At 52.3% G+C, this 19,113-nt stretch overlaps 3 protein-coding genes across 3 annotated transcripts; 2 read left to right on the top strand and 1 right to left on the bottom strand.

Annotated features, from left to right (window-relative positions):
- Positions 1-214: 214 nt before the first annotated feature.
- LOC128268173 (protein lethal(2)k10201) lies at positions 215-1,077 on the top strand. The gene is made up of 3 exons (XM_053005198.1): positions 215-384; positions 447-648; positions 718-1,077. Exons 1-3 carry the CDS (start codon positions 215-217, stop codon positions 1,075-1,077), a joined length of 732 nt encoding a protein of 243 aa, XP_052861158.1.
- A 114-nt stretch (positions 1,078-1,191) lies between these two features.
- Positions 1,192-3,309, bottom strand: LOC128268120 (delta-like protein 1). Its single transcript, XM_053005140.1, has 4 exons — positions 3,196-3,309; positions 1,861-2,350; positions 1,602-1,793; positions 1,192-1,541 (listed from the first exon to the last, which is right to left on the bottom strand). Exons 1-4 carry the CDS (start codon positions 3,307-3,309, stop codon positions 1,192-1,194), a joined length of 1,146 nt encoding a protein of 381 aa, XP_052861100.1.
- A 1,051-nt stretch (positions 3,310-4,360) lies between these two features.
- LOC128269491 (autophagy protein 5) lies at positions 4,361-17,786 on the top strand. Its single transcript, XM_053006971.1, has 7 exons — positions 4,361-4,525; positions 4,594-4,693; positions 4,756-4,861; positions 4,927-5,051; positions 5,116-5,213; positions 5,740-5,845; positions 17,289-17,786. Exons 1-7 carry the CDS (start codon positions 4,376-4,378, stop codon positions 17,399-17,401), a joined length of 798 nt encoding a protein of 265 aa, XP_052862931.1. The 5' UTR covers positions 4,361-4,375; the 3' UTR covers positions 17,402-17,786.
- The last annotated feature ends 1,327 nt before the right edge of the window (positions 17,787-19,113 follow it).

The raw sequence follows: 19,113 nt of genomic DNA, 5'->3' as shown, positions 1-19,113 counted from the left end.
CAAGATTAACGCCCGTTAGGTATGCAATATTCATTTGGGGCGACATCTGTAGGACGCTATCACAATTCTTCGTCGAATTGAACGAACGTTCAGTTTAGCAAATGTCAAACTTCGAGGCGCTATCGCCAGCTGTTTTTGGCGTTGTAAACAAACTATTGTGAACGCCGGTTTTTCCTTTTTCCCTTTTTCCCTTTGTTGGTCAGTGAAATAAAGTATGGAATTTACTCCGAAGGCGATTGTGTTGGAGTTACTACAAAAGTACGCCGTTGGTCGCCGTCCGCCAGATGATGAGTTCTTCCGGGAGGGTAATTTGTACTTCAAACCCTTCGTGAAGCTCGGAGTGTTGAGCGAAATACCGTCCACGGAAACAGATGACAAAAATGTGTAAGCAACGTGGAAAAATATTACCCCATAAAGTTATTGAAGCATGTCTTCCGTTCTTTCAGCGACATCAACTGCAACGTGCCAGATTGCACCTTTTTCTGCCAATCGGTTACCGACTACGAGTCCCACTACAACGCACTGCACCGGTACACGTGTGGCCAGTGTAAAAAGATTCTCCCGAATGCCCATCTGCTAGATTTGCATCTTTCCGAGGTGCACGATTCATACTTTGCTGCACAGGTTGAAGCCGCAAAGCATCCGATGGTAAGGCCACTTCAACTAAACACATAACCCTACCAGTTTTACTAACCTCAACCGTTTCGCCGTTCACAGTATGCCTGCTTCCGAGAGGAATGTCAATACCGTAGCAAGGACTGCGCTGAGCGACGGGACCATTGCATACGGGAGCACAAGTTTCCACACAATTTCCGTTTCGACAAACCATCGGAGCATCAGTCGCAGCGTTCGAAGGAGGCGAAGTCGCCTGTGGACAGCGGTGAAATGGAAGAACCGACACCGATAGACAGACTCCCTCAGGAAGATATGGCCCCGCCTCGTTGTAGGAAAAACTATGTCTTTGGCCACTCGCGCCAACGTACATTTAAGCCCACCAAATCGGCCGGCCCGAAGTGTGATATACTCGAGAGCAACCAGATGGTGGTTGACTTGCTGGAAAGTCTGCCGAAAGAATGATGCGAACGAATCTACATTTGCAGAACCATCCGTTTGTGGTTCGATTGTTTTGTTACATACTTAAGATGATTAGGGGAAATAAATAAAATGAATTAAAAGTGGAATATGATCGGTTTAGGCTTCGTTATCCAAATCCTCTGAGCTGTACTCGGCGCTGAAGTCCTCACTGGCGCTCGTATGTATCGTCGCATTTCGATAGGCTTCCTGGTTTTCAGTACCGGCCGTGGAAGTTGCCAGCTCCGGCGATGCTTCGCTAGGGTCCGAATCGGTGGCTGCCGACGTCGACGTTGCCTCAGTGGTGCTGGTGCTGGTCGATGTCATCATGGACATTGGTAGAATCTCACAATTCCGACCCTTGTACCCGGTTGGGCATTCGCAGCGGAAGAAGCCGTCTTCCTTGATCAGTGATTTGCATTTGCCATCGTTCTGGCACGTGCCTGGATTCTGTTCACAGTAGTTGAGCTCTGCATACGAAGAAAAAGCGTGGTCACATGATGCTCGTAGAAATCGTTTTAGCCACTTACCCTGATCGCAGAGCATTCCACCCCAGCCAGGCTTACAGTTACATTCCCACGGTCGTCGGCAGTCCCCATTCACGCAGCCAGGATATGCGTGGCATTTGGCGCAATCCTTACCCATCCAGCCAACCTTACACCGGCACTCGCCCGGGCGTCGACAGTATCCGTGCTCTCGGCTGCAGTTTGCGGCGCAAATCGCTACACGCCGAATGAAAGATAGGTTAGGCGCGACAGATCCTCATCTTATTCGGTGCAGTTTACTCACGTGTCTGGCAGAGGATTCCGGTCCATCCCGGAAGACATTTGCACTCGAGCGGTTTGGAGCATGTGCCATGCATACAACCGGGTAACACCTGGCAGTCTCGGCACGTCGGACCGGCCCATCCCAAGCGGCAACGACACTCCCCTGGCGCCTCACAGTACCCACGCGACGGATGACAATCCGCACGGCAAAGTGGTTCCGAACAGAAGATGCCATCCCAACCTTTGTGGCAGACACACTCGAACGAAACCTGGCAACCACCGTGTTGACATCCCGGAAGTGGAATGCACCGATTGCAGTTCTCGCCGTAGAATCCCAGCTTGCAACGGCATTCGCCCGGACGTTTGCAGTAGCCCTGGAGCGGATCGCAGCCTTTCTTGCAGATCGGAACATCGCACAGATCGCCATTCCAACCGGGTAAACATTTTACGTCGCCATCATCGTCACACACATAGTGCGAGTACTCGTTTTGTGGCGTCGGTAACTCACAGGCCTACAATCGCCACGGATAAAATACAAAAAAGCAGGGTCAGTTTCCAAACTAAGCCAATAAAACCGATAATAATTAGACCACAGCCCGGGGGTAGTAGTCATTTGTGAAGAAAAGAAAATTGAAAAGCAATTTCCAGGAAGGAAGTGGGCCAGAACATAACTCGTAGGAAAAAGGAAGACAGTTAGAATAATTTAAAAGTTGCACACTCATCACGAATCATAAATCTAGAAACGCGCGGAAGACCGAACAAAATAAGAACTAAAGCCCCCGAACCAAACCCGGGTCTGAGACCGTTAAGGGCGGAAAATAAACTTTGCGCCGCCTAATAGACGCCATTATAAAAAACAAACGGATGATGCCGAACGAGTTATTCAGCTGATGTTATGTCCACCTCTGGCGGTCCGGCAGCAACAGGGTCTCGGAAACTCGGATAATGGAAGAACGGCAACCTAACGGGTTTCCGACGGACGGCAACGTGATTCAGAAGGCTTCAGCCACTGTGTTCGGAGAACTTCGGCGGTTCCAAACGGGTTTCCAGTGCCCGGAGAGACGCATTTCCGAGACTTATTACGCGTGATCCGCGAGTGGCGCACTTCTTCTGGTGTTCGAGCGGCCAAGTTTCTCTTTAGGCAACATCCTCTGAACCCAGCCGATCGCGCGCGGCGTACTTTATAGGACAACGAATTTCTTTACTCTCCCACCACCACCAGCCAACGGTCTTTTGTCGGTCGCCGGTCGCTAATGGAGAAATCTAGGATCAGTGTCACTGCCATCGTTAATCCCAGCCACGGCGCATACCCTCCCGCGGTCGGTAAAAGTAGACACAACGCATAATTTCACTCAACCTGCTTCTTCCACTTTGGCACATAACGGACGGCTTCACTCGCTGGCGGCAGCAGGACGGCCAATTGCAGCAGCCCGGTGGCGACGATGATCTGATAGTAGAAACTGTGACTCATGACGATGATCCAATTCACACACAAACGAGTCGCGCGTTGGTCACTTCCTCTGCTCCAAAAAACCTGGTGCTAATCTTAAGCGATCATTAACCTTTCACGGAGTGTCAGGTGTCGCGACTTAGAACTTCTCGATGGGAGATCAACCCTTTGCCCGACCGAAACCAATCCACTCCGTTCGTCGCCTAGACGGAGACTGAAGATCGCGGCTTCGAAAGCCAGCAAAGGAACCGCCCCATAGAAAGACGCTTTCGGTCTGCGCAGACCACACAACTTCTTCTGCCCCCGGTTTGTTTTTGCTTTCTTGTTGCGTGCTTTCTCCTGCGTACCGCGATGCGGATTGCGTCTAGCGGTCAGCGAAGGCGAACCTGTTGGCCGCTGTTTGTTCGTATATTATCACACTACACATTGAACGTGATTCAAATATTATTGAAACTCACTCCTTCTGAATACTTGAAAGTGTTGGATACGAAACTTTGAAAACGAAATATTCTACTAGAAGAAAATGAGTAGAAACTTTAATTGTTTGTAGAAAGTTATCGATCAGGTTCTTCAACACTGACGACGATAATTTGTATGCAGCACATGTTGACGAATGGCGGCGAATCCCAAAAGTGGCATCGTTGAACGTAATCGAAAGAGAAACATAATGAATGTGTTGAGTAAACGCACGGGCAGCATTTGTAACTAGCCGACTGACGAAGGTGAACATTGAAACCTATAAAAATAGTTTAAGTAACTGTTCGAGTTTCTGTAATACCTGTTGGCAGTTCATCAAGACACTTCCGGTGTTCTTTTATCAAAATTTTGAAGATTACCAGCGAAACGCTTCAACTGTGAAATCGATTTGAAGCGTTAATCAGCCGGCCTAGCATCGGTAGCAGCCCTACCAAAAGATGGAAGCGTTTCCTGCAACTGTCAACAGCCGGATTTTGTTCGCTGTCATTCGCGATCAAAACAAATACGCAGAAAACATCTCCCGACCAGAAGCAGATTGCGGTGATTGTGCACAGATCCCGATTTTGGCGGCCTCGGAAGATTACCTGTGAGGCAGCCCCGAAGCGAAGGCATGGCGAACGATCGCGAAATATTGCGTGAAATATGGGAGGGCAAAATTCCGGTGCACTTCAAGCTGTCGGTCGACGAGACCGACGTAGAACCAGAAGAGTTTTTTCTCCTCATACCTCGACTAAGCTACTTCCCTCTGGTCACTGATAAAGTACGTGCGGTGAGTGTGAAGATAACGATGGCATGGCATTGAAACCCGTTTTCCCCCCTTTTCAATAGGTCAGAAAGCACTTTCTTCGATTTATCTCGAACGAACTTCAGGACGGCGAAATGTGGATGGACAGTAACGGAACACCGTTAAAGTGGCACTATCCTATAGGTAAGCTACCCCGCTGGCACAGGTTTCGCCGTAGTACACTTACCCTTTTCGAACATTCACAGGTGTTCTGTACGACATGCTGATCGGTACCGATGCAACACTACCGTGGCACATTACGGTACATTTTTCCAAGTTTCCCGATGAAATTTTGATTCGATGCGCCAACAAGTACGTATCAGGGAGGGCCCAGATCGCGCCGGCAATGCTTACTTTGGACTGTTCCTTTTTCACAGAGAAATCGTAGAAGCACACTTCATGTCTAGTCTCAAGGAAGCCGACGTCCTCAAGCACCGTGGCCAAGTGGTTTCCGCCATGCAAAAGAAAGATCACAATCAGCTGTGGTTAGGGTTAGTTAATGGTAGGTGTCCGACGTCGCGTAGTGTTTATTGCATCAATTTATCGATTGCTCCCCCCTCCCGCAGATAAGTTTGACCAGTTCTGGGCAGTAAACAGGCGGCTAATGGAACCCATACCCGACCAGGAGGGATTCAAACACATTCCGGTGCGGTGCTATTCCGAGGTGAGCATTCAGTTGCATACATTTAGGCGCTGCACACGGTGGAACCATTTCTAAACCCTTATGGAGGAAGTTAAAACCATTTTGAGTGCTCGTTCGATCGAGGTTTGGGTTTGATTCAATTTTCTCATTTGAATAAGGCCTTAAATAATGTAGGCCATCGTATCACATCATATTTTAGGCCATCTTTGAATCAATCTCTATGTTGTATGGCTAAGCTAACTACGCCTACTTAGAGAATTTACCGAAACAAAATAATTCCGTTTCTTTAAAAATGTTGGCGGTAACGTTTAAAAAAAATCAAATTGATAGCAACTAAACAAGTACATTTAAGACGTAAAATTATAAACATTTAGCTTAAAACATGCACCAAGCCTTCCTTAAAACAGGCCCCGGGCCGCACGCACGGGGCGTGATTTACGCAATTCGTACTCGATCAAAAATTATCGTCGCCTAGCGTCTTCCAACGGGGGCCTCAGCCGATCACTGGTCGCTAATTAACATTACTTATCGATTCCCCTCCAAACAGGACGGTACGTACCAGCAGAAACTAGTCGCACCCAGCAGCGAAACCGGCCAGAAGCGTACGTTGCAGGATTTGCTGGACGATTTCTCAACACCTGTTAGAAAAGCAGGTAGGACACCGCCGTCGACGGGCAGGGTTTCAGTTGTTTCATACGAGCTTGACCATTGTTGTCCAGTGGTGCATTGCTTTTCTCAGTACCCATCCCGGGGGCCCGTCACCTTGCCTTCGGTGCCGTTGTCCTTGCCCGGGCCCACAGCAAGAGATCAGCGTTCCTTTGAAATCACCATTCTATTCTTCGTATCCCTGCACCGGGGGCGCTATTGTCGGGGACGGGGCCATAACAATTATACCGTCCTGGGCCAGGTCGCTCGGGCGACCGTGGTCCGGTGGTGCAAAAGTGAAACCGATAGCATATGAATGGCAAACAAGGACCTAGGGTGACAGAGAAAGAGAGTGGTGGCGGGACGTGACTGTCCTTCCGTTAAGGATGCAACCTTCTCTATTCCGTACCCCCGGTGGTAACGGTGGCAGGTACCGGTCACGGAGTTTGGTTCGCTGCTAATTTGTTCCCAATCCGTCACACACACGATCGTGTTGCGCGGATGCTGACGAGAGATCTGTGAAGTCGAAGTCGGGTCGGACATCTGGAACCGGACGCGAACCGGTGTGTGAGAAACTTTCTCACACTTGTCACCTGGTGTCACCTTGGTGCCTTGGTGCACATCCGTTCGGTACGCCATTTTTCTCACCGGTAGCGACCTCGCCGGTGTGGCCTGCTCGGTTCCCGCCGATTGCCGAAATTGATATTTTGTTTACGGACTTCAATCACCGGACCACGTCCGGAATGCTAAATGGTGTTCGGAACCCTCCCTCACCGCCGTCGTCTTCCTCTGTCGGCGAGTCGCGTCCTCCTCATTAATATTGCTAACGAGCGGCGATTATATCTGTGTTATGTATTTATGCTTCGGTGTGTTTGGGGGGGTTTTTGTTTTCTTTTTCATCTCCAACCAAATGTCGGCCGCTGTTTGGCCAACCGGTGGCCGAACCAGCGGACGAATCAAAGCGGCCCGATTTGTCAGCGGAGCGCGGCTACTCCAATCGCTTCACCGATCGCGCTGGGTGCTATATGCAAATTGGTGTGTGCGGCCATCGAAAAATCGCGATTGGCCGCCGTCGTCGGGTCCGGGGCCTCTCTGTCCCACCACGCGGCGCACCTGCACCACGATGCGCGTCTGTTTGGACTCGAATGCGTGAACTTTTCGTGAAACATCCTGCTACATGAGCGAGCTCCCACAGTCCAATTAGGACACACGGCAAACAGGAAGCCAAATTGTTGCATGCGCTCATGCGGTGCGATTGGGGCCATTCGAATATGTCCACTTTTCATATATCATTCGAGGGAAATGTATGGGTCTTTAACGAGCTTCGGAACTGTTTGCTGTGCGATGCATTATTCTGTCGTGGAAAAGACAGGGCGTGTTCCGCCCAGCGAGGGGACCCACCGAACAGTTTCATAGATCAATCGACGGACGATCCTCTATCATTTCTTCCCAATTCCCAAACACTTTCCCATTCCGGTGGCATCCGATAATCGATAAGAGAGCAATCGAACCGAGAATCGGAATAATTGATCATCGCGACCCACCCCTCGCTTCGGAATGTCAGCGGACGGCCGGTTTTGATTGGGTTGCGTGTCTCTTGGCCAGTACGCTCACGTACGATCAATTAGCGAAAATTTGTCCACGAAAGAGGTGACCGACGACCGCCGCAACGTGCCCGCCGGTGACAGGCCCACGAAATCAGCGTCATCGCTCGTCACCTGCCATCGTGTCAGGTGTGCGATTCGTCGGCGGCACATGACCGGGGGGTGTCGGGCCACCCCGGGGATGGACGTGTGCCACCCGTGGTGGTGTGGTGCAGCGGTATTCAAATGCGGCGGCGGCGGCTGCGGCGGTGCATTTGTTTACTCGTGATCACCGGTCACGGGGAGGTGCCGTTCGATTCGTCCGAATTTTTGGGGTGTTGCAAAAACAGACCCAACCCAGTCACGGGCGCGGGTAAATCACATAACACACACCCGTGTCGGTGTGTGTGTGGGGGGGGGTTAGATGATTTCCTATTTCTTTTTTCTTGGGTTTAAATGTTTGCACAAGACGATCGCCGCGCGCGCGCGCGGTGTTTGATAAGAAGCCTATCACATGAGAGGTGTGGGACCTGATCGAGAGTGACGAGTGTCACCGATCAATTAGAAGACGTATTGCATCGCAGCGATACGAAAGACGCTTTCGGCGATGGATGGATGACCGAAACCCGTGCCCGGTTTGTGGGAAACAGAAGCCGACCGTAAGGCTGGCGTGTGCATTCCCGAGCCCCCGGGATGAAGATGGATGGTACGGCAAAAAGTAAGTGTCCGCGGCCCTGCTGCAGCGGTGCGGAGCTGCAATTAATAACACAATTCGGTGGCGGACAAACAAACAAATAAATTTCGTAACTGTGCGCGGCGTTGCTTCCGCCGTGTGACCTCGATCAGGCCGGTACAGGCATTCCGAGGATGCCAGACTTTGTGGCTGTGACAAACAATCCTTCGCAAGCAACGAAAATAGCAGGATACACTGCTGCGGGCGGGTACCTGCGTGACGTGAATTCCTAGGTGCCTCGTGATCGCGTCCTGTCGGGTGCGACGGAATGGCATTTAGCAGCCGTTATTAAAGCGTCGGCGCGTTTTTGGCAAACACGCCTTTGGCCGCTACCGGCTAGTTTAATATACTGTTTGCAAGATTAACTAGTTTAATGTCCGCACACGTCGCGCAAGGAATGTCTTTTGATCTCTCTGTTCCCGTGCGATGCGGCGCGAATTCCGCTGACCAACGGGCCGACGATGCAGAACATTAGCCACCGTACGTCAGCGATGCGCCCGAACCCCCGCCGACCGGCCGGCTTTAAAAATAGTCGGATGCCGTTTGGTCTGAGAAATTCGCGAGAATGATAATTTTCTCACATGTTTTCGGTAATTGAAAATGATGGACTCTTCAAAAATCCCGCCCGTGGGGAGTTATTTTTGCAAATGTCCGTGACCGATCGGGCGTTGTAACCAAGCTGGGAATCTTCTGGTCGTACGTACGTCCTATGATCGGTTCTGCGGCAGTCTCTTCTGGAACCACCGCTGACTTCATGTTGGTCACTAGCCGATCATCTTTGCCATTTTTGAACCGATTACTTTGGTTGCATTACAGATTGTGGAATGGTTCAGCTCCAGAAATCATTCGATTCGTTATTATTAAAGCAAGAATGGACTCCAAATGTTGCCGCTTGCTGGCAATAAGCCGGAACCTTCGCTTACACAACTTGTCAGCTGTGTTGTGTGCGGATGATTTTACACGCCTCGATCCGTTCCCAGGAGCCGCTGCCGACACTTGCCTTTCCGTTAGCACCTTGCCGTTACCATGTTATCTTTAACCGTGTTCAATCATCGCTGGATGGCTGGCCGGCTGGTGGGATGCAAATCAGGGCCCTCGCAGTAAAGGTTCCCACCGAAAAGGATCTTCCCGCCCGGCGAAACGCCATCACTCGGTCCGGGTCCACTCTCATGGTGCCAATTTCAAGGTGTCGGAGGTTAAATATTTTACCAGCGAAGTCGAAGCAGGTACCGGGTGTAGGGACCCCGAAAGGACACCGAAAACCAGCACCGAGAAGGTCCTTACACAAACAATCACCACCAACCTGCCGTCTTTGCCGAAAAATGACGAGAAAAAACAAAAGCTTTTCCTCTCGGGTCCTCGGTGCCTAGGGCCAGAAAGGATCACACGAAGTGTGCACTTTGTGCGGGGACCCTTCCTGGGACCGCCTGCGACTTAACCTGCCCCGGGCCCGGCAGCACCGCAAAAGAAGGATCCTTTTAGGGGTCTCCTCGCAGGCGGTGCGCTTACCTGCTTGGACCCCTGAAGGCGGCTGTTTATTCAGAGAGGTGTGAATATTTTATTGCCATCGTAAATGAATAAATAACGAAAACGGGCGGACGGGGCCGCCAAAGGGGCCGCCGGGCACGGGCAGTGGCCGCACTGGAGAGAGACAGACAGAGCGTGGAAGCACCTTGCGAAGGCCGCAAAGCGTTTGCGCCGCGCGCGTTGACTGTTATGACAAATGCCGCAGCGCCTCGGGGCAGGTTTGTCAGGATCTGTCCGCATGATGGCCCCCGCCATTAAGGACACCTGAGAGCTGAGCTGCGCGCTCTGCATTCGCCTGCGGGTTTTGGACCAACCTGCAAGGGGGTCACATAAAAAATGCAAATCTGCTCATCGGCCCTTAGACCGATCCGCTTCCACTACCTGCCCGACGGTCCCACGGTCGGCCGAAGGAACATTCCTTTGAGCAGTAGGGAGAAATTTGCATAAATTATGCGTACATTATTACCTTCTCGCTCTTGGATCGGCTGCTCTTTTGTTCGACCAATCGGCCAATCTTCTCAGACTCGGTCGCTCTCTGGAGCACACCCTTTCAGGTGCGCGCACCACTCGGTGACCGGCTTTTTTCGGGCTAATTGAATTCGGGGTCCGTACGTGCGTGCAGGTTTGGTGCGGAAAGAGTTAAAGATTGCCGCCAAAAGACGACTGTTCATGTGATCGTGTGCCGTTCAATGTCGATCCTGGCGAAATGATTTCTTTTCTAAAATACGCGTTGAAAGAATTACGCATTGGCCGATGCGTGATGCGTTCGTCGGAGCACGGTGGCCAGCCGGCCGGCCGCAGCTGATAACATCATCTTCGGGCAGGTTATTCGAACGCCAACGCTGATCTCATCGCTGCCAATTGCCAACCCTGTTTGAGTTTGTTTTCCCTAACGCCCCGGAACCAATTGCCCCGGGGCAAAGATCAGCCGCCCCACGGTCCGATAACGCGTGTGCCATCACTCTCTCTCTCTCTCTCCGGTTATTGCGGTCGCTGCAAAGGGCCCAAAAGTGTTGCCGCCACTCCGGGCGAGCGGTGACTTTTACTTCTGGTCCTTGGGCACCTTCACGTGACTCAAGGCGACGTGCTCTGCTCTAATCGCTAAAGTTGCAGTTGCGTTGGCCGCAGCCGCGCCGCGATAAGGGCTAGGCTCGAGAGCGTTATCAGTCACAGCCGCGCTCACAAGCAATAGATTATCGCGTATGATTCAATTAGAAGCGGTCAGCCCCCCCGATAATAGCCACGCTGCCCAATGTCCAGCGGACGTCAATGGGTCCAGGGGACATTTTAATTCGCCCCCCTCCGGTTTTGCTGGTGACGTATCGGAGTCGGTAGGTTAGGTGTTTTGCGCCGTTAGAAAATGTATTTTTAAGAGACTCAATTTTGCTTGTAGATTGTGAAATAGTTGCATTCGGTGGGGCTGATTCAACGGCCCTGCCGTTATCGATTCCGCTTTTACGCAGTTCGATAGCCATTTCAAAGACCCTTTTTAACAAACAAAGACTGTGATGAATTTCCGCGATGGCCCATTTTAGTTGGTGAGTTGCCTAAAACATGTCCCCATCAGATTGGTCAATCTCTCGCGCGCTCTACTTTGGGCGAATTATCAGAAGGCTTTCGCAGCAGCGCAGCTTCTACTTTCTAATCACTTTTAGATGGCGCTGGCCGAAAATGTGCCAAAATGTCGGAATGCACCACAACAAAAAATCCAGAAGCCAGAAAACGTGCACCGGAGCACGGCGACGGCGTGCGCGCCCCGATAACAGACGCCCACCGAGCGGCCCCCAACAGTGAGGCCGGGCCGATTGATAAGTAGTAGCCACCCCGCCAAAAACCCGCGAATCTCTTTCTATTGCTCCGGCGTGGCCAAAAATCGAAAGAGGGCCCGCGCGGCCCGGCGCAACGGCAGCGGATTGTGCGAACCCGGCAGGGACCCCTCCAACATTGTTGGCGAAGTGTGTTGCGAAACACCGGCAGCGGCACGGCTTATCATCCCGCCGACTGCACTTTGGAATGCTATCCTCGGCGTGGCTCGGCCAGGCCACCCGACGCGACCAGGCTGCTTATCGCCCAGGACCCAGCGCACGGTTCCGTTATCAGAGTGGCCGCGGGCGGCCACACTAAAGCCGACTAGGCGCCATTAGTTGGGGCGGCGGGGAGGTCGCTTATCACCTCGCGGACACACACATTCCGTCATCATCGGTTAGTAGTTTGTTGTTTTGTTTTTTTAGGAACCCGCGATGCCGTAAGAGGAACCCACCGCGTAGGAGAGGGAGGGTGACAAGCTACGTAAGAAAGAACCGGAGACGATGCCAAATGTGCGCCGCTGCTACGATAAACCGAGCCGAGCGCCGCCAAGAGCCAACAGAGCACACGCGGGCAGCTTAGGCGGCGCGGCGCAACAACTTGGCGCGAGCACGCGGTGGCCAACATTTCTTCCGGATGACATCATGCGCACGAAATAAAACAATGACCTAATCGGTGCGGTGCGGTGGCCCAAAATGGCACCCCCTGGTGGCGAGTGGCGGGGCGGGGAGCGCAGAGATTAGCCATCGAGTCGCGCCCCACAAAGCGCCTCGCAAGGCCCGGGCGCGAAAGTGAACCTCGCTTTCGTGTGCGCGCGCGTTGCGTGCGAAAGAACACGTTGCGTTTGTCGTTTTCTATTTTTTCTGCCCTTTTTTTTTTGGCCGCTGCCACTGCCACCGATTTACGGTGCAACAGAAATTTGAAAATAAACCGGCGCTCGATCGTCAATCATCGGTCGGGCACTTAGCGAAAGCGAGAGAGAGAGTGCGAGGGCCACTGGCACTCGATCTCGATCGCATCGATCGTCGATGCAAGGCGCACCGCTTCTTCTTGTGGTTTCGGTTTCGGTTTTCAGTGCAAAGTTGGGCTCATCCGCCTGGGCCTACGCCGTTTTGCAGCCAAGTCGAAGTGCCATCTTTGTTCTTTGCCGCGGCGTGTACGCAAATGAGGTGTGACGACGCGCGTCACGGTCCCGAGACATTCCTGGCCCCGAGAGCCGCCGCCCCGCCACGGACAGCCAAGTTCGTTTGCCGCCAGCAGCAGCAGCTGGGCCACGAATTTCCCATGCTGCAACTCGCTGATTTTCGTACGGCTACATGGTTCGCTAGTTAGTGTGCCCTGGGCGGCCAAAGGATGCTCTCTCCGGGAAGGATTACAACTGGCTCAGAAAAGGGTTCTTAAAAGAGGGGCGTTTCAGTGTGTCAAGCTCATCGTTTCCTAACCCACGTAGCAATGTTTGTGTATTTTCCCGCTAAGAACGTTCGCAAATTGGCGCAAAACTTCTTATCATCTCTTTCCGAGAATCGAACCCAACGGCGTCACCCTTAGAAGTCCGATTCTCGAATTCGCATCGAAAGCGGCCGATGGCGTTTTATTTTCGGTGTTTACTCAGAGTGACCCAATATTGTCCCCCTTATTCTGGCCTCTGCCTGTTATCACGACGCGCTCACAATGATGATGATAGTGCACAAAGTTTGCACTCTTCCGATTAGAACAGCGTTTCCGTTCAACTACCGCCCTGTACTGCGTGATGGCGACTGATAAGTTATTAGTCAACGCCCGACCCGGCCACCAATATATGGCGGTCCCCATTCGTTTTGGCACCGTTCGGCACTTGGTGTTGCACCAATCCGCGAAAGGTGGTGAATCCATTGCTAAAAATAAAAATGGCGCCACCGGACACCCAGATTGCTGGTGGCCCAGATTAACGGGATCAGTGAGCTACGAGCCTTTGATTGGATCCAAACCGAGCCTCGGAGGGCTCGACCGGCATACCGGTCCGTCCGGTTCGGTCCGCTGCCGCGTAGTTACCAGTCGCTAACTTCTCGTTTATTTTGGCAAGCCTCAACAACAAACCGACGATGCCTGGTTGTTGTTGATTTTTGGATTATTTTAGGTTGGCCCGGCAGCAGCACCGGTGGCAGTGAAACACGGGTGGTGGTGACTCAATCGGTCCCAAAATAAGTCCGCGCGTCCGTCCGCGCGGTGAACGGAGGGACACACCCACCCGAGTGCATCGTGCTCCCGCCTGACCCGGTGGTGGTTCCGATTCCGCGAGAGACCGCGAAGACTGCGCGTCGAAAATAGCCCCGTAGTCGGCGCGACAACGGTCAGCAGTAGTAGCGGCAACAGGATTGGACATCAAACGTGTCCCATCCCACCCATCCTGTGTGAACCCGAGCAATGACCCGACGGTGGATCACGAGCTCTCCGGACCACCGGTCACCACCGATTAGCGAGATGGCAGCAGCGTGGCCGAGCCTCCGTTTCCCTCGGTGGTATCCGGGCATGTCCCGAAACGTCCTACGGATGTCCTTCGTCCGCTGCCAGCCAGCCGGTTGGCCGGCTGCGGTAGACAATGTGTCTTCAACGGCGTTCGGACGGACAATTTTTATTTTTAACCCCAGCAAGTACGTTCGTGCGCCCGAGTGGGACGCGCGAGTGTCGTGACCTTTCTTCCGCTCGCTCGCTCGCTCGCCGGCGGTACTTAGAGTTGAGCGTCGCGCCCTAGGATTCGTTTTGTCCCCAGCGGTGGTGGTGGTCATTGGTCTCGGAATGACGTACTTGCGCCCGGGGACGTTTTGGATGGAGGCAGGAAGAGATGACGCCGGGGTCCGTTGTCAATCCGATGAATGGAATTTTCCCGAAAACTTGACCTGACCGTTGAGAGTCCCTCTGACGCAGGTGACGCCGGTGTCGTACTATTAACGGTGCGAGATCCGTCAACGGGGGATGATCGGAACAGTATTGAGGCGGCTGCGACACTCGATAGGTTCGAGGATCTATTCGGGAGAATGTTACAACCAACCGTACTAAATGTTACCTCGGTTCTTCTCGGTCTAGAGCTTTTTACTGAAGGATTTCATCAGATCAGTATCCCCTTTGAATGGGGTCTTCTAATTGCCTTTTACTTTCAATTTGGAAGCCAAAAGGATTCACTGTTCTTCGCGATCGTTGCTTTTTAGGGTCTTATAGTAGTTTTGATAATTTAATTATTTTAATTAAATTTTTTAATCGAACTTGACCCTATTCTGCGCATCTGGTGGCCACGATCGATGTACCAAAGCTCTCCACCCATGGCCCATTGATTATTGGCGCGCGTTATCGTCGAGGTGTGAAGTTTGCCACAAAAACAATATCTTTTTCTCGTACTTTAGTGATGACCAGTGGAGGTCTGAGTTAATCATGGGGCCTACATTGGCACCATGTCACATGGTTAGCGGTTGGCGCCAAAGCACCCAAAACACCTCCCAGATTGGGTAGTGTTAATGGATCGCGATCGCGTAATAGCTGCCGCGTCTCGCGTGAGTCAGTCGCCCAACAAAAAACAACCCTTGACGGAGGCCCCACCAAAGCGCATGCAAATTAGCTTTTTTGCCATGACCAGGCCAGCCGGACCAGGCCAGTTTGGCCGTTTGGCCCGTGAAACCTAATCTAATTCACAGACCGCTTCCCAACGGTGGAGGCTCCCGAAAATTCCTAATCCCGACCCGACCCGACCCGGCCGAAGGAGGAGTGAATGGAATTTTTCAATTTCAGCCAGAGCCCATCCGTGTGTGTATCCCTTTCATAACGAAAGCTAACGAACGCTTGAAAACAACGCAACGAACGTGGCGCGTAAAGTGGCCGCGAAGGAGCAGCTAAAAATAATATCTGCAACGGGCGGGGCGGCGGGCCTCAAGACGCCGCCGTTGCCGCTGCTGACGCCGATTGACAGGATCTTCCAATCATCTTTTCCCCTTTTCCGTTTTCGTCACTCTTCAGGAGAATGATCTGCAGAATTGTGGCGACCGGCGAGGTTCGCAGAAGCGCGCACGCAGCCGCTCGATCGGGTGTAGTTCTACGAAGAGCGCGCTGCTCCTGCGGTCCTGCGGCCGCGGAAGAAGATAGATGGAAATGCCAGATTATTTTGAATGATTCTCATTGTGTCTGCTCTCTTACAGCTTTCGGGCCCCCAAAAATGGCCTCGTGCGCTCGCTCGAGTGCATCGTATCGGGTGGGGACCCGGCTGCGAAACGTTGCCGGAGGCACTCCAGACGGGCGCACATAATCTTCCATCTTCGTCGTAGTCGCTTGTTGGTGCCGCTTCTTCGTCCATTTGTCCGGGGCGCCCAAATTGCTTTCGCTTCGGCCCCAGGAGACAGGCAGGCAGGTAGGCAGGCAGGGACCTCTCGGCGCTGGGTCCACAAATTAACACTACGACCCACAAAAACCACACACCGACTGGCGGGAAGAAAAGAAAAAATACGGAACGTAATGAAGCCCGGACCCGGGCGAAGCACCGAAGAAGCAGACAACGACCCAAGACTTTAGGTTCAGGCCCCCCACCCCATCAGGTGGGCTCCGGGACGTCTCGCGGACGTTATTCTGACTCGCTCGCTATCGCGCCTCTTCAATCTCGCTCGCTCTCGGGCGGCCGGCCAGCGTCAACGACTTGGCGCATAGCCACCGCTCGGCGTGGCGTGGCTTTGGGTTGGCATCATTTCGAAACAATTTTCAATCATTTCCGATCGCGATCGGGGAGCGAACTCCGCGGGAGACATTCGGGCGATTCGGTGGCCCACGGACGCCGCGTTCTGGGACTGCGCTACAATTGGGGACCGGTTATTTTTGTGGGTTCCTATTCCGGAGACCGGTTAAGCTTTCGGGGTGTGCGGATAGACCACAGGGCGGGCGATGGAATATATAGGAGACACACTCACGCACGCACGCACCCTCTTCTTCGCGTGAGATCGGCTGCGGCGGCGGAATGTTTTCGATCCTTTTTCCGAACCTGGAACGCTGGTGCGCTCCGGTTGTTCCGGCTCCTTTTGGTCCACACACACACATTCCACACTCGGTGCTCGGTTTGGAGTGGAAAACCAAGTAACTAATTAAAAAATTCTCAGAACGCGCTCCCTGTCGGTCGGAAGGGTGATGCTGGGGGATTGGGATCGCACACTATACGCACGGCGGTTGGCCTCCGGTGGGTCGGCCATTGAGCATAAAGACCGTGTTTTATTGGGGTCTGGGTACGTTTGCGGGATAAACGAAACAGCTCTGAAGGATTATCTGTGGCGCTATTATTTTACTGCGCGAGGCCCAGCTCAACTCAAGCAGTGCCCTTGCGTTGGCCCATTCAAGGTTGCTCTAGGGACAGGCACAACACAAACAGCAGATGCCGCCGGGTTCCTTTTTGTGGTTCACGCATCTCCATGCAGGGCCAAGAAAACCTCTGTACAGCAGGATAAATGTAACATACTTTAATGTTTTTGAATTCAAATCGCTCGATTGGCATATCGGATTGCGTTTTGGGACGCTAAATTCAATAGGCAAGGCACCCGAATTGGCATCCAAATTCCTGTTCTAATATTTATCCGAATGACACCACAAGCAGAAACTCTCGGGATGAAAGAATTTAACATACGCGCATTGTCATGTAAACCGGTTACCGTGTCGTAGGGGTCGTCGTATCATATTTTTCGGTCCCCACCCGATCGGGTGATCCTAATTGGAAGGTGATCTCTGTCGGTCGGATCTGAGGGGGAGAGATTTGATAACTAGCGTCTATATTCTCTCTCGATCTCCTTGTTTCGTTCGCAGTGGAGGCCAGAACCCATGGCGTTACGATCCCAGAATCGACACCGCTCCAGTGGCTGTCGGAGCACCTCAGCTATCCGGACAACTTCCTGCATCTCTGTCTGCTGCACGCCTAAGCCCCGGGCCGGATGCCGGACCCGGCCGTATGAATCAAGCCAAACACGTTTATCATCATCCTTTGCTCACCGTCGCCCGCCTCACACTCGATCCGGTGTTGCCGTAACCACTTTGGATCGTAAATTCATTCTAACTCGCCGACGATGGCGTCATTCCCACGCACACACACACACAGCTAGTGCGCCAGTCAGCCAGCCTCGCGGCGTAGACACCGTGGAACCAACAACCACAGCAACAACGTGAAGCCCAGCACGCGAAGTGAGAGGTCCGCTCGGCGGTGAGATAACTTTCCGCGGCGCCGCTTCTCACCTCTCGCGCACGCGGCGCGCTTGACATTAATGTCTAATTATACGATTATCGTTTCTCTTTTTCGCGCCATATTGCCCGTGTTTTAATTCGCGTTTAATATTTTTCGCATTTCCAGCGAAAACCGCCACCAGCGCCAAGTGAAGCATCATTAATGTTGTCATAATAATAAAGGAAGGCAAACAAACGCGCAGCAAAAAACTGTACGCAACGCAACGCAACGTGGTGTCGTGTTTTTTATGGCGCACTTGAGACCGTGCCGGAGGGGGGTGCAGGGTGCATAAAAGCGAACCCCCCTCCGGGTGTCGAACATTTTATGGGCCCGAAAGATTTAATTTATCCGAACCGAAGTGCGAACTCCTTGGGCCAGCGGGATTCCGATTTCCGGTCATCCGAATCGGATCGGATCGAAAGTGGCACAGGTGAGCGACACGTGGCGACCACCCGCGATGGCCACCGGATGTTGCCTCGATGTGTCTGTGTATTGGCATACAGGTGAGACTTTTCGCAGCATCCGGTGGCTTTTCCCGGTCTCTGAGGCGGGACGAATTAGCGCGACGAATATTGGCGGGCGCTTGGTGGGTGATAATTTGATAAAAAAATCAGGATAAGGTGGAGCACAAACTCAGATATTTTGGGCAGCTTTAGGTGGCGATTTTCCCGCGAATCCCGGCCAGAGAGATTAGGAACGTGTTGGATGATCATTACGGTCGTCATGTTATTACGGAAAGGCGTACAATGAAATAAAAATGATGCCCCAGGAAGTATGAAAAAAATGGTCGGAAGTATGGTAAATCGAACGGTGGGTCGGCGTTCGGTGTTCGGCGTTCGGTGTTCGGCGTTCGTGGTCCTGTAGCCGTATCGCATCGCGTCCGCCGTTGCCCCTGGCTAGCTCATCCTCTAGGGTGGTCATTGAGCCAGGAGCGCAGGATGCGTTCATAGACCCAGGACCCAAGAAGCTTACACGTACCGGGTTTATTTTGGCTCACTCAGATGGGTTTCGGATCGGCTCACTCAGAGGCTAGCAGCATACACACAGTTCCGCCGTTAATAATGATAATGCCGTTTTGCGCACCATTTCTTGTAGAGCGACATTTAGTACCAGACCAACAGATGTAACAACGGTAACGCCGATGCACTCCATGTTGATGTGCGGAATAAATTGAACCTAAAACAATAAGCGGCAATTACTGACAATGAAAATTTGCTTTTATTCTACATTTGCCGAAAACTAAGACAAAATCGCAATCGAGATCACTTTAAAATATTAACCGAAACCGTTGTGAAAAATGATCGATTCAATTAAAACGTCAAACTCGTCCGTATCATTTGACACTAATTCTGACAGCGCGGTTTTTAATACTGTTTTGATCTAGCCGGCTTTGCTTCTGATCGTCTAAAATAC

The sequence above is a fragment of the Anopheles cruzii genome, chromosome 2, assembly GCF_943734635.1.
Source record: "Anopheles cruzii chromosome 2, idAnoCruzAS_RS32_06, whole genome shotgun sequence".
Classification (NCBI taxonomy): Eukaryota; Metazoa; Arthropoda; class Insecta; order Diptera; family Culicidae; genus Anopheles; species Anopheles cruzii.
This window is presented reverse-complemented; position numbering and strand designations above follow the sequence as displayed.

What these genes read in the sequence shown, in the direction of transcription:
- LOC128268173 (XM_053005198.1), top strand. Translation starts at nt 215, where the DNA reads ATGGAATTTACTCCGAAGGCGATTGTGTTGGAGTTACTACAAAAGTAC. An exon ending in GAAACAGATGACAAAAATGT is followed by an intron (nt 385 to 446) that starts GTAAGCAACGTG and finishes CCGTTCTTTCAG; the next exon opens with CGACATCAACTGCAACGTGC. An exon ending in AAGCCGCAAAGCATCCGATG is followed by an intron (nt 649 to 717) that starts GTAAGGCCACTT and finishes CGCCGTTCACAG; the next exon opens with TATGCCTGCTTCCGAGAGGA.
- LOC128268120 (XM_053005140.1), bottom strand. Translation starts at nt 3,309, where the DNA reads ATGAGTCACAGTTTCTACTATCAGATCATCGTCGCCACCGGGCTGCTG. An exon ending in TGCCAAAGTGGAAGAAGCAG is followed by an intron (nt 2,351 to 3,195) that starts GTTGAGTGAAAT and finishes TGGCGATTGTAG; the next exon opens with GCCTGTGAGTTACCGACGCC. An exon ending in TGGAATGCTCTGCGATCAGG is followed by an intron (nt 1,542 to 1,601) that starts GTAAGTGGCTAA and finishes CTTCGTATGCAG; the next exon opens with AGCTCAACTACTGTGAACAG.
- LOC128269491 (XM_053006971.1), top strand. Translation starts at nt 4,376, where the DNA reads ATGGCGAACGATCGCGAAATATTGCGTGAAATATGGGAGGGCAAAATT. An exon ending in TCCCTCTGGTCACTGATAAA is followed by an intron (nt 4,526 to 4,593) that starts GTACGTGCGGTG and finishes CCTTTTCAATAG; the next exon opens with GTCAGAAAGCACTTTCTTCG. An exon ending in TTGATTCGATGCGCCAACAA is followed by an intron (nt 4,862 to 4,926) that starts GTACGTATCAGG and finishes CCTTTTTCACAG; the next exon opens with AGAAATCGTAGAAGCACACT.